Source organism: Mustela lutreola, chromosome 13 (genome assembly GCF_030435805.1).
Source record: "Mustela lutreola isolate mMusLut2 chromosome 13, mMusLut2.pri, whole genome shotgun sequence".
Taxonomy (NCBI): domain Eukaryota; kingdom Metazoa; phylum Chordata; class Mammalia; order Carnivora; family Mustelidae; genus Mustela; species Mustela lutreola.
The window spans coordinates 3721951-3742633 of NC_081302.1; the positions used below are offsets into that span (position 1 = coordinate 3721951).

The 20683-nt window shown below is 42.4% G+C and overlaps 1 protein-coding gene across 4 annotated transcripts in view; it reads right to left on the reverse strand.

The window, feature by feature from the left end:
* The window catches only part of MYO16 (myosin XVI), a 579863-nt gene that overhangs the window by 388778 nt on the left and 170402 nt on the right, over positions 1-20683 (reverse strand). For all 4 annotated transcript variants that reach the window (XM_059144127.1, XM_059144126.1, XM_059144125.1 and 1 more), the window contains exon 3: positions 2065-2135. In XM_059144127.1, coding sequence (XP_059000110.1) covers positions 2065-2135 — 71 coding nt within the window. The remainder of the gene's footprint in view (positions 1-2064; positions 2136-20683) is intronic.

Below are 20683 nucleotides of genomic sequence, written 5' to 3' on the forward strand. Positions count from 1 at the left end.
TGAAATGAGCCCCTTTAGGTATCACTGGGGAACCGATGTGGCAAGAACATTGTGTGTGTCTGTGTCTCCAGTCAGAGGCATATTCTGTCAGAGGAAAGTCACACAGGCATATTCCCAAGCACACAGAACTACAGTGAATAAAAAATTAATTTATATGAAAATGCATCCTAAATAATACACTGTAATGTAGCTATTGATCAATATCTAACATATCAAAGACACCTTATGGCTGACCAGTTCTTCTCCTTTCTCTCTGACCATCACAATGCAGCTGTGATATGTACTCATCCCAGTAAATACTCTGAACACAGTGTTCCAGATAATATGCCCATTTCACAGGTGGGAAAAACAAGCCTCAGTGAGCTTAAGCATCTTCTCAAACTTCATGAAAGGTGTAAATGTACATGAAGTTACATATGAAAAGAAAAGATCAAAAGCCATTGGCATGGGTTCGAATTCTCTCCTGATCCTCTTCTAACAGGGGGCACAGAGGCAGGTGTAGACACTCCCAAGAAAAGAAAGCAAGGCCTGGCCTCATCTCCTTCTGAACGTGCTGATCACTGGGTCTCCTGGTAGGAGGTAACCATGTCAACCAAGAGGAAAAGATTTGCTTGTGCGAAGCTGTTAGCACGTCCCTAGTCAAGCTAGCATTTCTTATCACTGTTAGACCTGGGATCTAGGAACTAAGGAGGCATACATAGCTCCTTAGCAGTTTCATATAAGCCCCGTAATGATTGGAGTCCAAAATGGAGAGGCTTCAAAGCCAAAACCCTCCAGAGAAGGAAAAAGTTATCTAGAAATCTCTCTTTTCATCTCAATTAAAGCTGGAGAGAAACAGTTGACATTTCTTCTACAGACTGTCTCTTATCACTATTCTGAGTTGTTTTTCTATTCTGCTGAGCGCATAATGTGATTGCCTGTGTCCCCTGGATATCTTGAGCCTTTGGTAGGTACATGTTTCTCTTGTCTGCAGTGGTTTTCAGCCTCAGCTGCAAATCAGAGTCAGCTGGGGGAGCTCTGAATTGTCATATCCCAGAAAAATGTCAGAATCTCCAGGGACCCGGCTAGGGTTGGGAGGCAGGTGTCCTGGCTAGGGTTGGGAGGCAGGTGTCCGCATTTTACGGCTCCTGGGTGATTCCAACATGCAATTAAGGCTGAGAACTGGGGGCGCATTCCAGAGCTTGGGGCTGTTTGATGCCTGACCTTCTTTAACAGAGTTCAATGAAAAGACAAAAGAAAGACAGCTCACCCCTGAGTGAGGTGCCTCTGAGTTAGGTTTTGAATGTTATATTAATTTTGATATTTTTCAAAATTAAGTCTTAATCATTACATCAGTCCTAAGACTACTTAATTGATCCTACTATTGAATTTTTAAGTGAACCAGCAAAAATTTCTGGCACATGATCCTAACATAATATTTTCTTGTTTATGAAATCGCTTATTAGTTGATTCACTTAGCTATCCATGGCTTTGTCTCCAAAAGAATGCAGGTGAGCTTTATTCACATTTTTATGTGCCTGGTCACAAGCAGAGAATAGAGGAAATCCACTGCAGCCAGAAAGACAAAGTGCAGAGGCAAAAGAATGATTGCCTAACAGTCTAGAGTAGATACAAGGTTATCTGCTTTATTTTCAGAAGTATCTTCTTTAGGACAGAAGTTCTAACTCCATTTGTTAAAGATTAATTACAAACTCCAATGTAGTAATTAGAAAATACTGCAGCTCATTATCCATGCCTGATCATTTGAAAGTGTCATGTTTTGAGGATCATCTGTCAGACATACATTTGGAGGATGGCCTGCAGGCTCCATCGTTAAGCCTCTGCCTTTGGCTCAGGTCTTGATCCCAGGGTCCTGGGTTCGAGCCCTGCATGGGGCTCCCTGCTCAGTGAGGAGTCTGCTTCTTCCTTCCCCCCTGCTCATGCTCTCTGCACCCTCTATTAAATAAACAGTCTTAAAAAAAAAAAAAAAAAAAAAACGAGGTCCATTTGGCTATTGGATTTTGAACCCACAACTGATTCTCCTCCCTGCGTTGACCCCCAGGCGTCCCAGTCCAAGGTTCTCACCAGATGCAGCAGGGAGCCTCCCGAGGAAACGGCAGTGTGTGGATCCGCGCCCTCCTTCAGGAGCCGGAGTGCTGGAAAATGGAAAGAGTAGGCAGTTAGAGCGCGTGCTCCGTCCGCACCGTGAACCAACACCGGAGCGTTGCACTCGTATCTCAAACGCTAACGTCCATAAAAGTCCACGCAGACACATCCACTGCCCTCTGGCCTTCCTTGGTTTAGGTAGGATCGGTGGCCTTTGTCTTCAGATTCAGACTTCTTCCCGGTCTGTCAACGAGATTTCCTATTACAGCCGCCCTAAGTATTCAGAAAGGGGAACATGTTCTTACAGTTTGTTGTTTCCGAATGCTTAGTTTGTATACCCTTTACAGGGCAAGATAATAAAAAGAAATTACTTCACCAGGCTCATGGAGGCACCAGTTCATGTAACTTTTATTTTTTTATCTCATTAGGGCCCATGGGCTTAAAGCAAAGTTTATACTCTGGACATTAAACCTCTCTTTCTACAATGGCCTCTTGGGAGTGTGTCCGCCATTCCCGAAAAGGACTGTGGGCCAAAGCCTTTTCTATCCAGATTAAGAAGCCAAATAGGTCAACATAGACGCCAATTACCAGAACAAATGCACAGCTGGAAGGTGACCTTGTTTCCAGCTCAACGGCAAAGGTGAGTTCGTTAGTACAAGGTATGCCATATGCATGGGCAGACTGTTCTAGTCTCTGCTTCTGACGATGGGCTCTAGGACCAGCCTCACAGAAATCTCATCAGTTCCCCAAAGCACCATCATGGTTTCCACAGTTAATAGCAGTATCACAGTCTTGATAAAAAGCCATTAATGCATTTTCCATAAAAACTGTAATTAAAGCAACAGTGAGTCTTTTTTTCCCCCATTATAACACAATCCGTTACTAAATGGCTTGGATTCAAACGTATACGTCACTGAACATACTGTCTTTCCATGAAGCTTCTCTATAGTCTGGAGTGTCACTCAAATGTCCCTTCTATTCTATGGTACCCAAAATCTTTTATGTGTTCCAATATCTAGTGTGTCACCCTCTTCCCCAGAGCTAACCACATGTCACGAGGGGCACCAACAGTCCTGGTGGACATGGCTACTCCTGTCGTCCTCTCTCGAGGAAGGACATCGCATTGATGTCATGTGCAGTGGGGGTGAAAAATGAGACTGAGGAGCCCCTCTAAAATGGGGGTGACATGATGACAGTAGAGATAACCCACACCCAGCCCAGTGTGGCCTTCCTGAAGTCGGAGGGCCTTTTGTCCAAATCTCTCTCCCTAGCGAAGTCAGACATACCCCAGTGCCCTCTCAACAGTGGCAACATGTGGCTCCAAGGGCCCTCACTCCTTCCGTTCCGTCCTCGCCTTCAAAGCTGTCCTCAGTAGGAGTCTGTCCACATCTGTCCACCTGCCAAGGGGCTTCCCCTTGAATATGTTCTTTCTCCAATTAAGAATTGAACTCTTTTCACAACACAGATTCTCTTAATGGTGGTAGTTTGTGACCAAAGAATTTCTCAAAGACCACAATCCTCCAGAATCAAGTGTAACCTGACATGGCATGGCGCCACCATTGCTCCCTTGGGCATCTCCCTCTTCAGCCATCAAAACATCCAGGAAGGTGAGTCCTTGGCCTTTCTTGTCCTCGCTGCATATCTGGGAGCGGCCCTGCGGCACGGTCCGCAGGTGTCCTTTCTCACTCCCATTCCCGGCTCTCTCTATGCACACGAAGGATAGACGGACTCACTTCTCGCCCCCACCCCCAGAGCCCTTCTAGCCCTTAGTTTTGAACAGTTCATTGACAATAGCAGACAGTTGATTAAATATATTTACCAATGGTTTCCCCAGAAGATAAATAGCACTTTCCCCCAAATGTTTAATTTTTTAGCAAATGAAATTGTTCATCTTGAATTAACTAATATTAACACAGTGCTTTAAAGTTTTCATAGCAAAGCACATACACTAAAAATACAGTATGAAGCAGATTTATTAGAAAAACATTCATAAAATGTTGTCAGATATTTTTAAAAAGATTTATTTGTTTGAGAGCAGGAGAGAAAGCAGGGGGAGGACAGAGAGCGGGAGCCCCAAGCCGCCTCTGCACAGAGCAAGGAACCCGACGCAGGGCTTGATCTCACGACCCTGAAACCAGGACTTGAGCTGAAACCAAGAGCCCGATACCCAACTGACTGTGCCACCCAAGCACCCCTGCTGTCTGATTTCTGAGTAGAATCCACCATGAACCTGTGTAGTGAACGACACATAACAGGAGTCTGTGAGACGCTGACCTTGGGCTTCCACAGACTGGCTGGGAGGTCTGGCCCCACTGGGGCGAGCTGCCGAATTCTCAGGGCCTCAGTTTCCTGTCCATTGACCCCATGTCCCGGGGGCACTGGCACAAGTGAATGAGCCAATGAGCGGCCAGTATATCATGCATCCCGGCACTGGGTACCGATCTCCAAATGATTCCTTCTCTTATAATTACTCTCCATAAAAAAAAAAAACCATAATAACGTATCTAGAATCCATAACTTAAGGTTTATTCTAAATTTTCTCAAAACCTTCTGAGTTTTAAATGCTGAATGGGAGTCTAGAATATAAGCCAAGTGGATTTAGCAACAGTCTCCTGGAGGACGAGTGTGTGGTTTATCCAGCATGAAAGCGGTGAGGAGGACTATGTGGGAGACAGTGAGGGGCGACGAGCATGCGGGGGAGGGGGACACCACAGAGAGCTCAGAGGACGGGGTCAGTGAGGACACGGGACATCACGCTACAGGATTCAGACACCATTCTGTGGGCAACAAACGCCCTCCAGTCAGCCCTGAGTACTATGTACTTAATTATTTGTAAACAATTTGTTGTCCAGGGTCCATCCCAGGACCCCAAGTTCATGACCCAAGTCAAAGGCAGACGCTTGACCGACTGAGCCACCCAGGCGCCCCTGGAGAATTACTCTTTATTACAATCAACTTAATTGTAAGTTTATCTACTTTAATTTTTACTGTAGGCTTTGTTTAACTGTTCCACAACCGACTGACGAATTCCTGAAATTTTAACAGCTGGTTCTCGGGGGGCCAGAAGGGAAAGCTCAGCGCGCGACTGGGGACAGCCTGAGGCCCTTGAGGAATGGGCCCAAGAACGTCCACAGACGACAAGGACAATATGCCCAGGAATTCCAGAACTTCCTGCCACAGCGGCCCATGAGTAAGTCCCACCCCTCTCGTTGCACCACACCTCAGCCCAAGGAGAAAAGAAGTGGGAACAATTTGAGCCTGTCTTTTCCCCAGCTGGAAGGGCTGTTTTCCAAAAGGGCTGTTTACATTATCAGACAGAACTGAGCTGGAACCTCAGAAGACATGCTGCCTGGGTAGCCCCTGGGTGCCATGGTGGAGACCAACGAACAGAGCCAATCAGCTGTGGACAAAATAAAGAAACGTTTTTCCTATAAACACACACGCAAGTTGTAGAGTGAGCTAAATTCTATGTCTTCTAAGTCTTAAAACTGGACACTGTGAAGTACCCATATATAAAGAAGGAATGCAGAAAGGGCCATTTGCTAAATAATTGATTCATAACAGAGAATTCTGAAAAAGAAGAGGGTATGACGGGGAAACAAAGGCAGAAGAAACATTAAATGTCCTTCCGACTTACAGCTCATCGTCAGGCCCTTGAAACAGACAGAGGGACCTTCCTCTGGGAGCTCAGCTGCCTGGATGCTGGCACTTTGCTAAGGGCCAAAGGCCAGGGCCCTGTGAGTCTACTTTAAATATAAAAATTTCTTTGGAAAGTTCCTTTATCCATTAACCCGCCCTCCCCAGATGCATGTCAGCAGTCCTCCCCCAAGCATACGGCTCACTGTTACACATCCACAGGGTCTCACGACTAAGGTTTTAGTAGACAGTAATAAATGGCCTTTTTATAACAATAGCTAGTCCCGTCAAGGTCCTGGAAACCTTGCTTCCAAAATTCCTTAGAGACTTATGCTATCCCTAAACCATTCCCAACTTGAAAGTCTATAATCAGTCACGCTCACAACCCCAGTTGTGTTCTGAACCCCAGTTCTGCTCACAGGTTCTGTCCCCCTGCTTCAATAAAACCACCTTTCTGCACTGAAGATGTCTCAATAATTCTTTCTTGGCTGTGTGCTCCAGATCCCAACACTTCCTATGCCAGGTACATTTTCCAATACTAACACACACTGAGCACTTTTCTAAGTATAAGAATTACTTTAATTCTCTTGAGTCCATGATGCAGATCCTAGAATTAATTGTTTCACTAAGGACAAAGGGACTCCAATCTTGTGACGTCCCCAAGCCACAGGGTAACCTGCTGGAACTAGCACTCAGCGTGGGCAGCAGGATTCCAAGGATTCTCAACAAGAACAGCATCGGGGTAGAGAAATTTCAAAATCACAATAGGAAAAAGAAATCACAACAGGAATCAAGATCCATTTTAGTAACAAGGGGCGAATTGCCAGTCAAGTCAAATGGCCTGGCCACCCCGGGTCTTTCTGCGACAATAAAATCCGCAGGAAAACAGCCGGGGGAGAAACAACCATCTGGGGACCAAACAGAATAATGGAGCCGAGGCTGCCTCTTAGAGTGGGGCTGCTTGGAACCGATTCAGCATGTCTTGTGTACTTGTGGCTTTGTCATCAAGCTGCCCAGAGCTCCATCGAGAAGTCTGTGTGGGGGGCATGATTTGATATTTAAAAAGAAACATTCAGTCTCTAAAACTTCAGCTACTGCGGTTGAAAAATGGATGCAAACACATCAGAAAATGTGCTAAGGAGCTCTAATAGTGTCAGCTGTCACCACGGAATGTCCCCACCAGCACCAGCATAACCAAAGCCAAGAGTCCGGCTTGGAATCGGCTCTTCCTCCGATTCTCCAGATAGTGCCACAATTTATCTGTGTGGATGACGTGCCGGTAGCACACGGAGGAGAGGACCTGGACGGCAACCTGGGGACCATAACTGCTTTGGGAATTCTAGGAGCCCGTGTGGGTATCTGGCTACACGGTGTTCCATGATACTCACGTGATTCTCACGATGACCGAGGGTCCCTATTCACAAAGATTTTACATCTAAAAAATCAGCAGAGGCTTTGGAAGGGGAGGTGAACCATGAGAGACTATGGACTCTGAAAAACAATCTGAGGGTCTTGAAGGGGCGTGGGGTGGGAGGTTGGGGGAACCAGGTGGTGGGTATTGAGGAGGGCACGGATTGCATGGAGCACTGGGTGTGGTGCAAAAAACAATGAATTCTGTTATGCTGAAAAGAAATTAAAAAAAAATGGTTTTCAAGTTTTAAAGGAATATTTAACCCAGTATCTGCCTTGGCTGTTAAATCCTTTTTCCTTCTTATCAAAATTTATTCTATTTCTACTTTTCATGGTGGGGGAAAAAAAGTTCGAAAACTGCTTAATTCTCAAAGATTCCTTTTGAAGCCAAACAATTACAAATAAATCTAATGAGTTTAAGAATCCTAAAAATAAATAAATAAATAAAATCAGCGGAGGGAAAGAAGGGAAACCCAGCGGAACCAGGGCTTCTAAATCTTGGCCCCGTTTTAAGCCATGCACAGGCCTTTTTAGATAGAGGAAAAGATAATTTATATGTGGTAAAACGTTAGCAAACAGTAAGGCTGGCTGAAGGAGGTACAAAGTTCTTTGTTTGGTTGGCTCACCTCTTCTGTAGGTTTGGTTTGATTTCTCAATAAAAGCTAAAGATGAATAACCACAAAAAATCAAGGCAGAGTCCTTTCTCCCTGAAGGGGTAATAGAAACATCAATGGAAAGGTTTCCAAAAAACACAGAAGTGGGAATTTCCATAACAATTGACAGTCTTCTAAGAACCTCTTTGAAAGGTTTATCTTATCAATATGCTCATCAGGAATGGAGGCTGAAAGCAGGAACATAGAGATTATGTTATTCACACCACAGAACCTTAGATCTGCAAAGGAATGCTGCTTAACACACAGATTTCCTGCCTAGGTTGAACCCAAATTTTAGGATGCCTGAACAGGACATGAGGATTTTTTTAAAAAATAGATTTCTTTTGAAGATTTTATTTATTTACTTGAGAGTGAGAGAGAGAGAACAGGAGTAGGGGCAGGGGCAGATGGACAGGGAGAGGCAGAGAAGCAGACCCCTCCCCCACTGAGCAGGGAGCCCGCCATGGGGCTCCATCCCAGGATCCTGGGATCATGACCTGAATTGAAGGCAGACACATAATGCACTGAGCCATCCAGGCGCCCCTAAAACAGGTTTTTCTAGTTCAGTGATTCTCAACCTATTTTTCATTATCACTCCTTCCCCATCAACCTCTGCCATAAATTGTAATACCACAGATGTTCTGTCTGTGTCCTAGGTGGTCCTAGGAAGGACAGCAAACCATGGGTAACACTTTTCTCCCCCTAAAAAGACTGCTCACCTTGGGGGGCCATTTCTTCCCCCTTAAGAATCGAGCCCCAGTCCCATGTCCAGACACTGTGATTCAAGCATTCTGGAATGGGATCTAAGACCCTGCATTTTACACAAACATTCCAGGAGATTCTGGGGCAAATGGCCACCTAAATTCATTTTGAGAAAATCTGCTAGGATTTTACAATCTCAGAAAATTACCTTCAACGTCTCATTTAGAGTAAGAGAAAGAGTGCCAAATTTAAGACTTCACGGCCCGATAACCCGATACAGGGCTCGATCCCAGGACCCCAGGATCATGACCTGAGCCGAAGGCAGAGGCTTTAACCCACTGAGCCACCCAGGTGCCCTCCAATCACCTGTTCTACAGAATTTCTAATGTATATTACTGTGATGTATACGCCTGTCAGGAATCAGGTGTGGCCTGTGTACCTAAACCAGATCTAAATCATTAACTCTCTAAATATTCCAGAACAGACCCGAAGTGACAGTTTTATAGCAACACAGATTTAACTGCATCATATTTCTTCAGCCCTTGATGTAGGAACTGTAAATTCAGATTGTACACAGTATAAACGCATGTGGCCTGTTCACTCTCCCCCTCTATAATCCACTGTCTATTCATCTTAGAGAACTTTAAGATGATTTTTCATATTTCAAATTTTAGAAGGGGTCTTAGCTTCAAAACACTGATGCACTTTCAAAAAATGATAAATAAAATGCAGTACACCATTGACATTGTTAATACAAAATACTGTTTATGTCTGAGCCCAGTAAAAACAAAAACAGAAACAGAATAATACAAAAGTTCCTCAAAGTTATTAAAACATGATGCACTTGAAATAAAAGGTAAAACAACGAGTTGCCAACTTTTAAAATTCAGGCAAAGCGGGATGTGGGGGGGATGAGTGCGATCGCTTACGACAACCTTACCAATGACCACGGAGTAATGTATAGAACTGTGACTTCTGTTAATTTCACGTGAATTAAAAAAATTTTTAAAAAAGTAACCCAACTCAGTTGTTAAAAAATTACATCTCAAAAAAAAAAAAAAAAAAAAAAAATTAGGGGCGAGAACTCTTCAAGTATTTCTGTCACTGACCAGTACCTAAGGATCAACTCAGAAGACAGGAATGGAGAGTATCATTGGACACTTACTGAGGTATCGGTCGTTACGGGATGTGGTCTCTCACCCTTTCATATTTCCCTTCCAGTCTCCCCCAGGTACACTCGCTGACAGAACATGGAGGACACACGATTTCATGAATTCCAAAGGCATCACAGATACGCATGATTTTAAACTCATTTTATTTTGTTTTTTAGAAGATTTATTTATTAATTTGACAGGGACAGTGGCAGAGCAGGAGGAGCAGGGGAGTGGCAGGCAGAGGGAGAGGGAGAAGCAGGTTCTCGGCGGAATGGGGAGCCAGATGCAGGACTCGATCCTCAGGACCCTGGGATCATGACCTGAGATGAAGGCAGACATCTGAGCCACCCAGGTGCCCAACTTTTAACTCATTTTAAAAGTGAAATTTCAGGGGAGCCAGGGTAGCTCAGTCAGTTAAGTATCCAACTCTTGATCTCACCTCAGGTCTTGGTCTCAGGGTTGTGAATTCAAGCCCCACATTGGGCTCCATGCCCCAATTTAAAAAAAAAAAAAAAAAAATGGTGGGGGAGGCGGGTGGGGGGTGAAATTTCATAGGAGCAAAGTTTGCTCTATCAGACGAGACATTTTGGAGTAACTCACTCCCTGAAGATAACAGAAAGTCTGAAAAATTATTTTTAATGCTTTAATTCTTCAGTGAGCTAAAAATAGAGCCACGTGTTACACGGGGAGGTGTAACATTAAAGAGGTGTAACATTAAAACGTCAGATACATTAAAGCTATCACAACTCAAACCATCGAGCATGGGTCCAAGAGCAGACAACAGATGAAAGAACAAAATGTCTACCACGGGATTGGTTTCCAGTTTCTGTCAATTATGAATATAGCTGCTACCAACATTCCTGCACAAGTCATTTTGTAAAATAATACATTCATTTTTATAAGGCACGTACCTAGAAGTGGGGTTGCTGGAACGCAGAGGATGCATAAATTTGAATTTCTTAGAAATTGTCAGAGTTTTCAAAGGCGGCTGTACCATTTTGTATTCCCACCAGCAACATACTAGAATTCGGGCTGTCCACCTTCTCACCAGTACTCGCTGTTCAGTGGAACCATGCTTATGGGCAAGCGGTTTTAATTTCCAGCACCCTGATGAGTTATAACATTGAAAATCTTTAGGTAAATTTATTAGTCTTAGGATATTCTCTTCCGTGGTGCTAATCCCAGTCTTTTATCCAATATCTTATAGTATATTTCATTATTTTTTCTTCTTGGTTTACAGAAGTTCTCTATCTATTGAATATGGTTCCTGTCTCCCACTATTTGGTAGAAAATCCCAGTACTTTTCAAATAATACAGCAACCCTGCATTCTAGGGGCTCAGGCAATGGTCTACTCTGTTTGCTCAGTGGTGATTACGTGAAGTTTACTTTCAATAAATCATCATTACACATTTATTGCTAGCTTTATTATTTCAAAAGATAACAAAATGAAAAATGTGCTATATGATTACAGAAATAATGAGTACTAATATTTCAAACCCCTGGTTATTATATAATAACTATTCCTTGGTAAATCAACGTACTACAACTAATACCAGTAGGAACAAAAATGCCTATCCAAGAGAGCAAAGGAGATAAGAGTTGGCCAACTGCTCCTTCATTTCTCAGGACATTTTGCATATTAAAAAAGCTATAATATATCCCTATCAAAACCCCAATGCCCTTTTTTGCAAAAATGAAAAAGCTGATCCTAAAATTTGTATGGCATTATAGCCAAAACAATCTTGAAAAAGAAAGAAAGAAAGAGAAAGAAAGAAAGAAAAGAAAACAAAGTTGGATGCCTCACTCTCTGATTTCAAACCTTACTACAAAGTTTCAGTAACCAAAACAGGGGCACCTGGGGGGCTCAGTTAGTGCAGGGTCTGCCTTATTCTCAGGTCATGATCCCAGAGTCGTGGGATCAAGCCCCGCCTTGGGCTCCCTGCTCAACAGAGAGGCTGCTTCTCCCTCTCCTCCCTCTGTTCCCCCCGCTTATGCTGCTAACGGATGCACCACATTGTGAATGTGTGAACTGCCCCTGAACTATATACTTTAAATAGTTAAAATGGTATGTTTTATTTTCGATGTATTTTACTACAATTAAAAGCCCAAATTCCCTGATTATGATGTCTTGAACATTATAAACTTCTTAAGCCATATACTTTTTTAAGATTTAATTAATTGATTTATTTGAGAAAGAGAGAAGGAGCCATGAGAGCCCAGGATGGGGGGGATGAGGGGCAGAGGGAGAAATCCCAAACAGTACCGAGTATTGAGCCCACAGCAGGGCTCGATCTCAGGACCCTGAAATCATGACCCGCACCAACGCCAATAGTGTGATGCTTACACAACGGAGCACCCAGGTGCCCCCACACATATTTAGACATGATTATATTTTATAAAACTATATTTACAGAGAACCTAATGTCAAGTGATTATATTTATATAAATCCTGTTTGTGTTTTTCAATAATTCTGAGGTAGAGAAGGTACAGCTTTGGGGTACAAATTATGCCTTCTTGTCTGCATAATAATCACTTAGAACTTTTTTTCTCCGAGGAGCTGAATTTGGGCACGTTTAGCCCTCATAACCCACTAGGGAATAGTTTTGATCCACAGGTTAGTTTCTGGTTAGCGCCATGGACACTGGTTCTAACGGTCTTCAGTGGAGCCTGGAACCACAGGCTCGTCTCTGTTCCTTGACCCATGGTGCTGTTTCCCACAGTCCTGCTTCAACCGCTTGCTTTCTTTCTGAGTCTCATTAATCATCACATTTTTCTTTTTTATACTCAGACACATGCCCCATTAAGCATTTATAACTATTGTCCCCAGAGAAGCTCATGTAGAAAAATATGTGCCATGTGACACATTAAGGAAGAGAGATTAATGCTGCCCCCTAGGAAATTATCAATTCCAATTTCAGGACTTGCCAGAGGCTTCAGCGTCCAACAAAATCGAGTGAGCCCGCCCCTCCCAGGGTGCCTGTGACCACAAAAGCCATCGGTCAAATGTGTCTACCGCTGTTAGGTCTGCACACGGAAGAATGGCCCTATCCATGCAAAATCGGTATTTAGTGTCCCCACATGCAGAATATGTTATTCTTGATCAACCGATTTTCAGTCTGTGTCTTAAACATTTTTAGAAATCCAATATCATGCACACTGACTAAGTTACATGGATGAATAGCAAATGCCTCCGTTAGTCTCAGGTGCTGTTGTTTAAAAATTCATTATTCAATTTTGGGGCACCTGGATGGCTCAGTCTGTTAAGCATCCAACACTTGATTCTGGCTCATGGTCTCAGGTCATAAGATAGAGCCCCAAGTTAGGCTTTACACTTAGTGGGGAGTCTGCTTGTCTCTCTCCCAACTCTCTCTCTCTCTCAAATAAATAAATCTTTTTTTAAAGTCATTATTAAATGTGAAGAGATGGTCAAAAAAGTCAGAGCAAGGGTAAAAGGAGTTAAGTGTCAGGGATATTTCAAAATGTTGTCACTGGAGTTTGTACCTTTCTGTCACCTTCCAATCAATTGAGGGACACTAGAGATATATCTGCTTTTGCCCTGGAAGGGTCACCTGGTCAGCCTCTAAACCCAGGTCTAGGGCCATGCTTGCCTGAAAGTTCACCTATGTGACAGTGGTGCCTGTCTTGCCTCTTTTTCCAGCCTATTTGTCTGCATCAAATATAAAACCGACTATTAGGGTGGGCCACAAAAGTCACCTGTCTTCAACCAAAGACTCCCCAGCACAACAAGACTTCAGCTTAGCTAGAAATGGGAGCGACGGGAAGTCGGAAGTAAAGGACGGGAATTCCTGCGTGAGTATATCCTTCACTGCGCAGGACTTCCTGCGTGAGTATATCCTTCATCACCCCTGTGTGAGTATATCCTTCACCACGCAGGGATTCCTGCGTGAGTATATCCTTCATCACGCAGGGATTCCTGCGTGAGTATATCCTTCACCGCGCAGGACTATCCCTCACGCAGGACGCAAGATGAAATAATCCTTATAAAAACAAACAGCAAAACCCAAATGGTTTCTCTCTCCCTCTCTCCCCCCTCTCTTTCTCACTCTCTGTCTCCCTCTACTTTTCTGTACTACCCAACCAGACCATGCTTGTTTTCTGGTTTTCCTTCCATTATTGAAACCGTAACCTAATAGGCAAAAAACTAGCAGACCACATACAAAATGGACCCTTTCCGGAAGAAATAAATGAAGTCGAGTCAAACACTTTCTCACACTCATTTAGGGGACATAATTAATAAAAATCTACAAGAAGAGTAAGAATCATTGACAAATGAGAGCATGTGGACTGAGGACACAGAAAAATGTTGAGTTGTGTTAGAGTAGAGCAGAGACTATATCCTTAGCGATATGACGAGCAGGTATTGGAGATGAAATGCCCCTCACCCCCACCCCTGCCCCAGTCCTACTGTCACACCTTTCTGAGAATGTGTCTTTGGATCTTCTATTATTTGTTATATAGCATTTCCTTGAAAGAAAAAAAAAAATTCCAAGAGAAGTTTTCAATCTTTTCAGAAATGCCACATATCACAAACATTAATTTATTATTAACACAAAAGTGCAATGAGTCGACATCTATCCACGCTGGTGTTGTGTTCCCCAACACAGGACTAGAGACAACAGTCAGGGAAATCTGAGATCTATGGCCAACTCAAAGAAATTACATAAAGTAAATACATGGCACTTGATCTGTTTAGAAAGACTAGAGATCAGCTGAACACTAACTGTATTCAAATGTATGTTTTTACATTAAGCTTATGAATCCAGCAGCCCATGGTATGAAATGAAATTCCCTGTGGCCTCCAAGCTCTTCCTGCTGGTGCCATGCCTCATGTGACACCACACACAAAATCCAACAGCTGGAGGAAATGCATGCTTTGCAAAAGACCTGTCCCCCTTTCCCAGCCTCAAGGGATCCAAAGCGAATGTTGCACATTGATTCACTGATTCCAAATTAACCCATTATCTAGCCCATTTATTAAATAATCCTATCTCATTTTCCTTAGATTGTAAGTTCTTTATCATATATAATCAGTTCTAGCACCATTTTATAACAATTATTTAAACAATATTCAGATTTTTGGCCTTGCCCATATATTGCTCATTGTGAGGTCAAATTTTTGTCTGCCACATTCACACTTGAGCTTAAGTTTTGACTGGTTTCATTTTTGTACTAGACTAGGATCTTGTATTTTCTAAGCATCAAAGAAAATTTAGATCATTATCACACACCTAAGGTTAGGAGAAAAGGATTTATAGTAAACATTTCTCTAGGGTTCCTATATGAGTAATAAAAAACATTGAAGCCCCAAACTAAGAAAAAAATAGATTTTTATTTTGGTTGGATCAAAAAGACTTAGCCCCTTTGAAGTCTTTAATGCGTTGGAAGCCACAGTCCAGAGAAGAGCTGACAGTAAAGATAAGCAACTAGCCAGAAGATTAAGGGATGAAAGAGGGAGTTGAAAGAGAACAGACAAGTGACATCCCTACAGAATTAAATGACTCAGACAACATCAGGGAAACACTGAGATACAGAGATAGAGAGGGTGTAAAATGGTGCGGCAGTTGAGCCCATCTTAGAACTGCAGAGACGTTGACAAACTGGACATCCCATAAGCACGTTCAAACACTGGCAGCCATGGGCAGAAATGAAGGAACCCTCTAGAAATAAAACCTCCCATGCACAAAAACCCAAATAGATGTAGTACTTTAGAGCATGGTTACATGAGTGTGAGTATGTGTGTGAGTGTGTGTGTGTGTAAAAATGTGGCATTTTGTGCTAATGTGATTATCTTAATTTCACTGATTACAATCACTCCTGATTATCAGAGCAATCAGTTCAAGCAGTTTAATTAAGAAATCAGTGTAATTATACAGAACAGAGTTTATGGTATATATGTAGAAAAAATTAGTAGAACAAAACTTGACTATCTTTTATTATACAGATCTACTAATTGGTTCCATATCTTTCATGTAAAAGTGATGCTTGGTATCGACGTGTACTATTCTAGTCTCCTCTGACTTGCCTATCCTTCAAAGTATTTTTTTCAATTTTTCTTTTTTTCTTCCAAAGGAGTTTTTGTTTCATTTAGCTTACACAAAGAGAATCTTCTCATGGCAACTTTCAGTAGACCTACCTTTTTCCCTTGGTTTTATAATAAAGATATAAAAAACAAGAAGGTGATGGATCATCAACCCTGAAAGAATTATTTACCTAAAATATATTTGTGAAATAAGACTATAACTCAAAGCATGGATAAAAAAACATATTTGTAAATCTTTTGAGATGAGCTGAGTTGTCTAATTTTAATGTTTTAAACTACATGCACTACTAAAATAAGAAAAAATTTATGCAGTGAAGAGCATGATTTTGCACTTTGGGGGTGGTATATACAGGCACGAGAACTTTCCTTCAAGGTTGACACTGTAAACAATTTATAAAAATAATTTAAGTGCTCTGAATGATATTTAATTCACTGGCTTCTACAAAGTCCTTGACAACTATTCCATGGTTAAGGTCATCTATAACAAAACAAATTTTTAAAACTTTATGTTAAACAGAAAGTTGAGGTTAAAAATATAAATTTTGAATTAACTAGTCTCTTTAAGGATGTAGAATTCAAATGATCAAAAGAGGTCAACGTGCATATGTGTGTGTGCGTGTGCAATACAAAAGTGGAGAGAGACATCTGAACACAAGTATTTATTACCAGGTTCTAATCACAAAAATGACAGAACAGAATGGGCAGTGGGCATACCCTAGGGTGACCCCATCATCTTCCCTTTCTGGTGTTCATGTTCTTTTATGATTCCCCCTTGGAAAATGAAATAGCAGAGGTTTTATTTTAATCACTGCAGAAGAGCAGAAAGGAGAGAAAGGAAGGAAGAATGAGGTCTGAGAGACAGAAGACACAGAGAGTCGGACACACTCCATCTCCCAAGCCTTGCCTGGAGAGAGCCCGAAGCACTCACAGAGGCTCAACCTGATGTATTTTCCTTTTGTGTTGCTTTGTCTCCACCTTAGGTGGCCCCAAGCCACACCTTTACATTAAAAGGATTTGAGCCTATCTTGTGGAAGGCACTGGACTGACTAGGCTGAACAGTGAGGGTTGGAAACAAGTCGTAGAGAGAGAACTGGGAAGTGGTAATGATGGTAAATGATGGAGGCGCGCACAGAATCCATTATATTCCGAGAGAATACAGGTGCCGTCCTCAGTCCCCATGATAGGGTGTTAGACACAGGATCTCATTTTGAAGGCTGTTTCTGTATTAAATCATTCTCTCTGTTCCTCAGTTAATTAGCTCTTTTCCATTAGAAATGAAGTAACTAGAAGTATGCTGGCTGTAGTGGTTTCCAAGTATAGTTTGGTATTGCCTGAGTTTTTTTGCTTTGGCTACTCTGTTGTTATCCTCATGTTTTAAAGACTCTCTGAACTTGAATATTCATTCACTTTTTAAGAAATAGCTAATAAAAAGAGAATAGGCAAGAAAGTAGTTTATTTGTCCGGGTTTAAGGTAGATAAGTGTTGACAATAAAAGTGCAGTCAGATCTTACCAAATATGATCGTTGCAAAAACCGTCATAATGTCTACTTATCATTGAGAGATCTTTGTGGGTCATTCAAGTAAAACGATTGATTTTGACCAGTATGGTACAGTCTTACGATGAACAGCTTGAGCTCTTTACAATTATCCACTTAATTAGTTACTGTGATTTTATAAGATGTTTGACTGTGACATTTAAGGTCAAATACACACACACACACACACACACACACACTAAGATAATTAAATTTATTATCACCAGTATATTTTTTTTAAGATTTATTTATTTATTTATTTGGCAGAAAGAGATAAATCACAAGTAGGCAGAGAGGCAGAGACAGAGGGGGAAGTGGGCTCCCTGCTGAGCAGAGAGCCTGATGTAGGGCTCCATCCCAGGACCTTGAGACCTTGACCTGAGCCAAAGGCAGAGGCTTAACCCACTGAGGCACTCTGGTGCCCCAACATTGTATCTTTTTAAAGGTTCTTTGTGATAAAAATTGTAGGATAACATAAAATTTTAAAAATCAAATTATCAGCACACACGCTGCTGATCTCAAAACTTACCATCTTTGCTAAAATATATTTTCATGAAGTGCTTTGATGAAGTTATTCAATTTCATATCCCCTATCTGCTCAGAACATGTGGGAGACAGGAGAGGAATTTGTTAGGAGGCTATTCTCTGCCTGTATCGATTTCTACTTTTGCACTGAAAATAACTTATACTAGAAATTAAACCACATGAGAAATCTGATCCTGAGCTTTTCAAAGAATTCTACAGCAACTGTGTCGCCGCTTATGGTTGTGAGTTGAGTGTGCAATTATTTTGGTGTAACGAACCTGGAGAATCACGCTATGATAACATGCAGAGAGATTATAAAAAATCAAGCAATCCAAATATGTACAAAATAATAATAAAGTAATACTAGTGGGAACTGTAACTTATACTTACAAAACTGCAAGTTCATATTCATATACTTATGGAGTACGCATTAGCAAACTGGACACGGAAGTTCCGTTAACTTGCTTACCTTGTTCACCATCTCCCAAGGCAGACTGTTCCAAATCTGCAAAACGGCATCTTTACACAAAGCTAAATTCTCTTTTTCTACAACTTCAAACCCCTGGCTTTCTTTACCCAACCTGATACCACTGAGAACAAGTCTAAGGCATAAGAAAAAAATATTAATAAGCTACAGGAACCAGTTCCACAGGCAATACTTCAAGGGCTCAGAGCCGTTCTGCCCTGGTTGAGCCATCTCTTGTGTGAGCCAAACACCCGTGGCCCATTGCCTCTTCCTCTGCAAAAATGGTTTTAGGCCTCTCACTGTTTTTGCAGTCCTGATGAGATTCTCTGTATTTAAATGCACCAAGGCCCCCATATTAATTTATGCGACCCTTGGACTTCTGCCTCTCTTGGTTTAGAAACTGGACTTCTATTAATGCAGGCTTTGGTTTTATTAAGTGAGGAAAGGAGAGCACCGATATCCCAAAGTCAGTCATTGATATTTCGGAGCTTACATTTGCCCCTATTAACTCTTCTATCAGCGGATCAAGTACACTGTCCGAATCCCTATAGTTCTTCTCAGATTCTCTTTCTACATTTAATGTATTCTCATCTTGTCCCAGCTACAAATTGAGGAAATGCATGTATCCACCAATAATTGGCTTCAAAAGGGCAAAAAGCAAAATGCCAGAGGCAGCAAAAACTCTGAGCCTAAAGACTGTGGTTTTCTGCATCTGGGCTATCAGCTCTGAGAGACACGACCAGTCTAGTGTGGGTCAACGTGAAGAAAACATAAGCACGGAACACAGAGAAGAATCTGTAGGATCATAATTATCCAGGGCACCAAAGACTTGACCCCAGAGCCAGGTCAGTGACCTGCCCATAACTACCTTTGCTTTGACTATTACCAAAACCGTAGGAATAGGACATTACAGTTAGTCTACTAACCCACAGAGGAAGTGGGTTTATGTTCTACTTACACCTTGCTGTGTACACATCTGTACTCGAGGTAACTCCTTAGTTAACTGCAAAGCACTCTTCCAGAGTGTAGAATTGCTCATTATAAATTGAATCTGTATTGGGGGCAAAGTGCAAAAAAATATAGCTCCTTCTACCATTCCATTTACACTTGCACCAAAAATAATAAAATACCGAGGAATAAACTTAACCAAGGAGGTGAAGGACCTGTTGTGTGAAAACTATTAGAAAGAAAGAAAGAGAAAATGACACAGATGAATGGAAAGAGAGCCCATGCTCATGGACGGGAAGAACAAGTATTGTTAAAATGCCGATACTACCCAAAGCAATCTACAGACTGAAATCAATTCCTATTGAAGCACAAACAACAATTTTCACAGAACTAGGACAAATAATACTAAAATTTATATGGAACCAGAAGAGACCAAAGCAACTGAGGAAGAAGAACAAAGCTGGAGGGATCACAGTCCCAGGTTTCAAAATACACAACCAAGTTGCAGCAATCAAAACAGTTTGATACTGGCACAAAAACAGATACACAGATCAACGGAACAGAACAGAAAACCTGGTCTCCTAGCTGCTGGAACCGTGAGGAAGTGAGTGTGTGTTGCGCAGGTCCCCCAGCCTGAGGTGCTTTGTGACACCAGCCCTAGAAGATAACACAGCCTGGGGCAAGCGCGCATCGCCTTCTCAAGTCTCTCCCAGACTCCTCCGCGCCCTTCCCTCTTGCCCCTGGCTGCTGTTTCCCCCGGACTCTCGCGCATCTCATCTCTCCTGGACGCCTGCTTTTCAATGGACGCCCAACTCACCCAGTCTCCGTGAGAGAAGACCTCAAGTGAAATACAGCTCTTAGGAACAGAACTGACTTTTTCAAAATTCATGTTGAAGCCTGGACACCTGGTGCGACTGTCCTTAGAGATAAGGCTGTGACGGTGGTTAATTAATTAAGCCAGCAACAGCCGCCACAAACTGGCATTGCCGTACCCCAACTGAAGCCTTCTGGACACTAGAAGAGTGAGAAAATTAATTTCTGGTGCTCAGACCACCCTGTCTGTAGCACTATTTCTATGATAGTCCAAACAGAAAAACACAATCTTTTCCTGCCTAAGACAATCCCACGGGGGGAAAGAGCAGTCTCCCCTGTGGGTCGCGCCCCGCAGCCTCCCGGTTCACACCCCTGCGTTTCTCAGGAGCCCGACCCAGGCTGACTTTCCCAGGGGTTCCAGACATGAGCACACCACCCCCTTCCATGGCCCCACATGACAGGGGAACTCAAACCGCTGATGCCTGGGATTCTTGGGTTGTACTTCCAGCCTTACCTTCCTAAAATTCACATTGGACCTGACACTCTGTTTGTGATCTTCATTTTATTAGAACAAGACGGAAATTGTGTTTCGTTATAGAATCATTTCCAATTGGGAAGGAAAATGGAGGCAATTGTCAAGTCTACGTCGTCCCCGGGTATTCAAAAATGGCTTCTGGACTTGCGCAGCTGGAG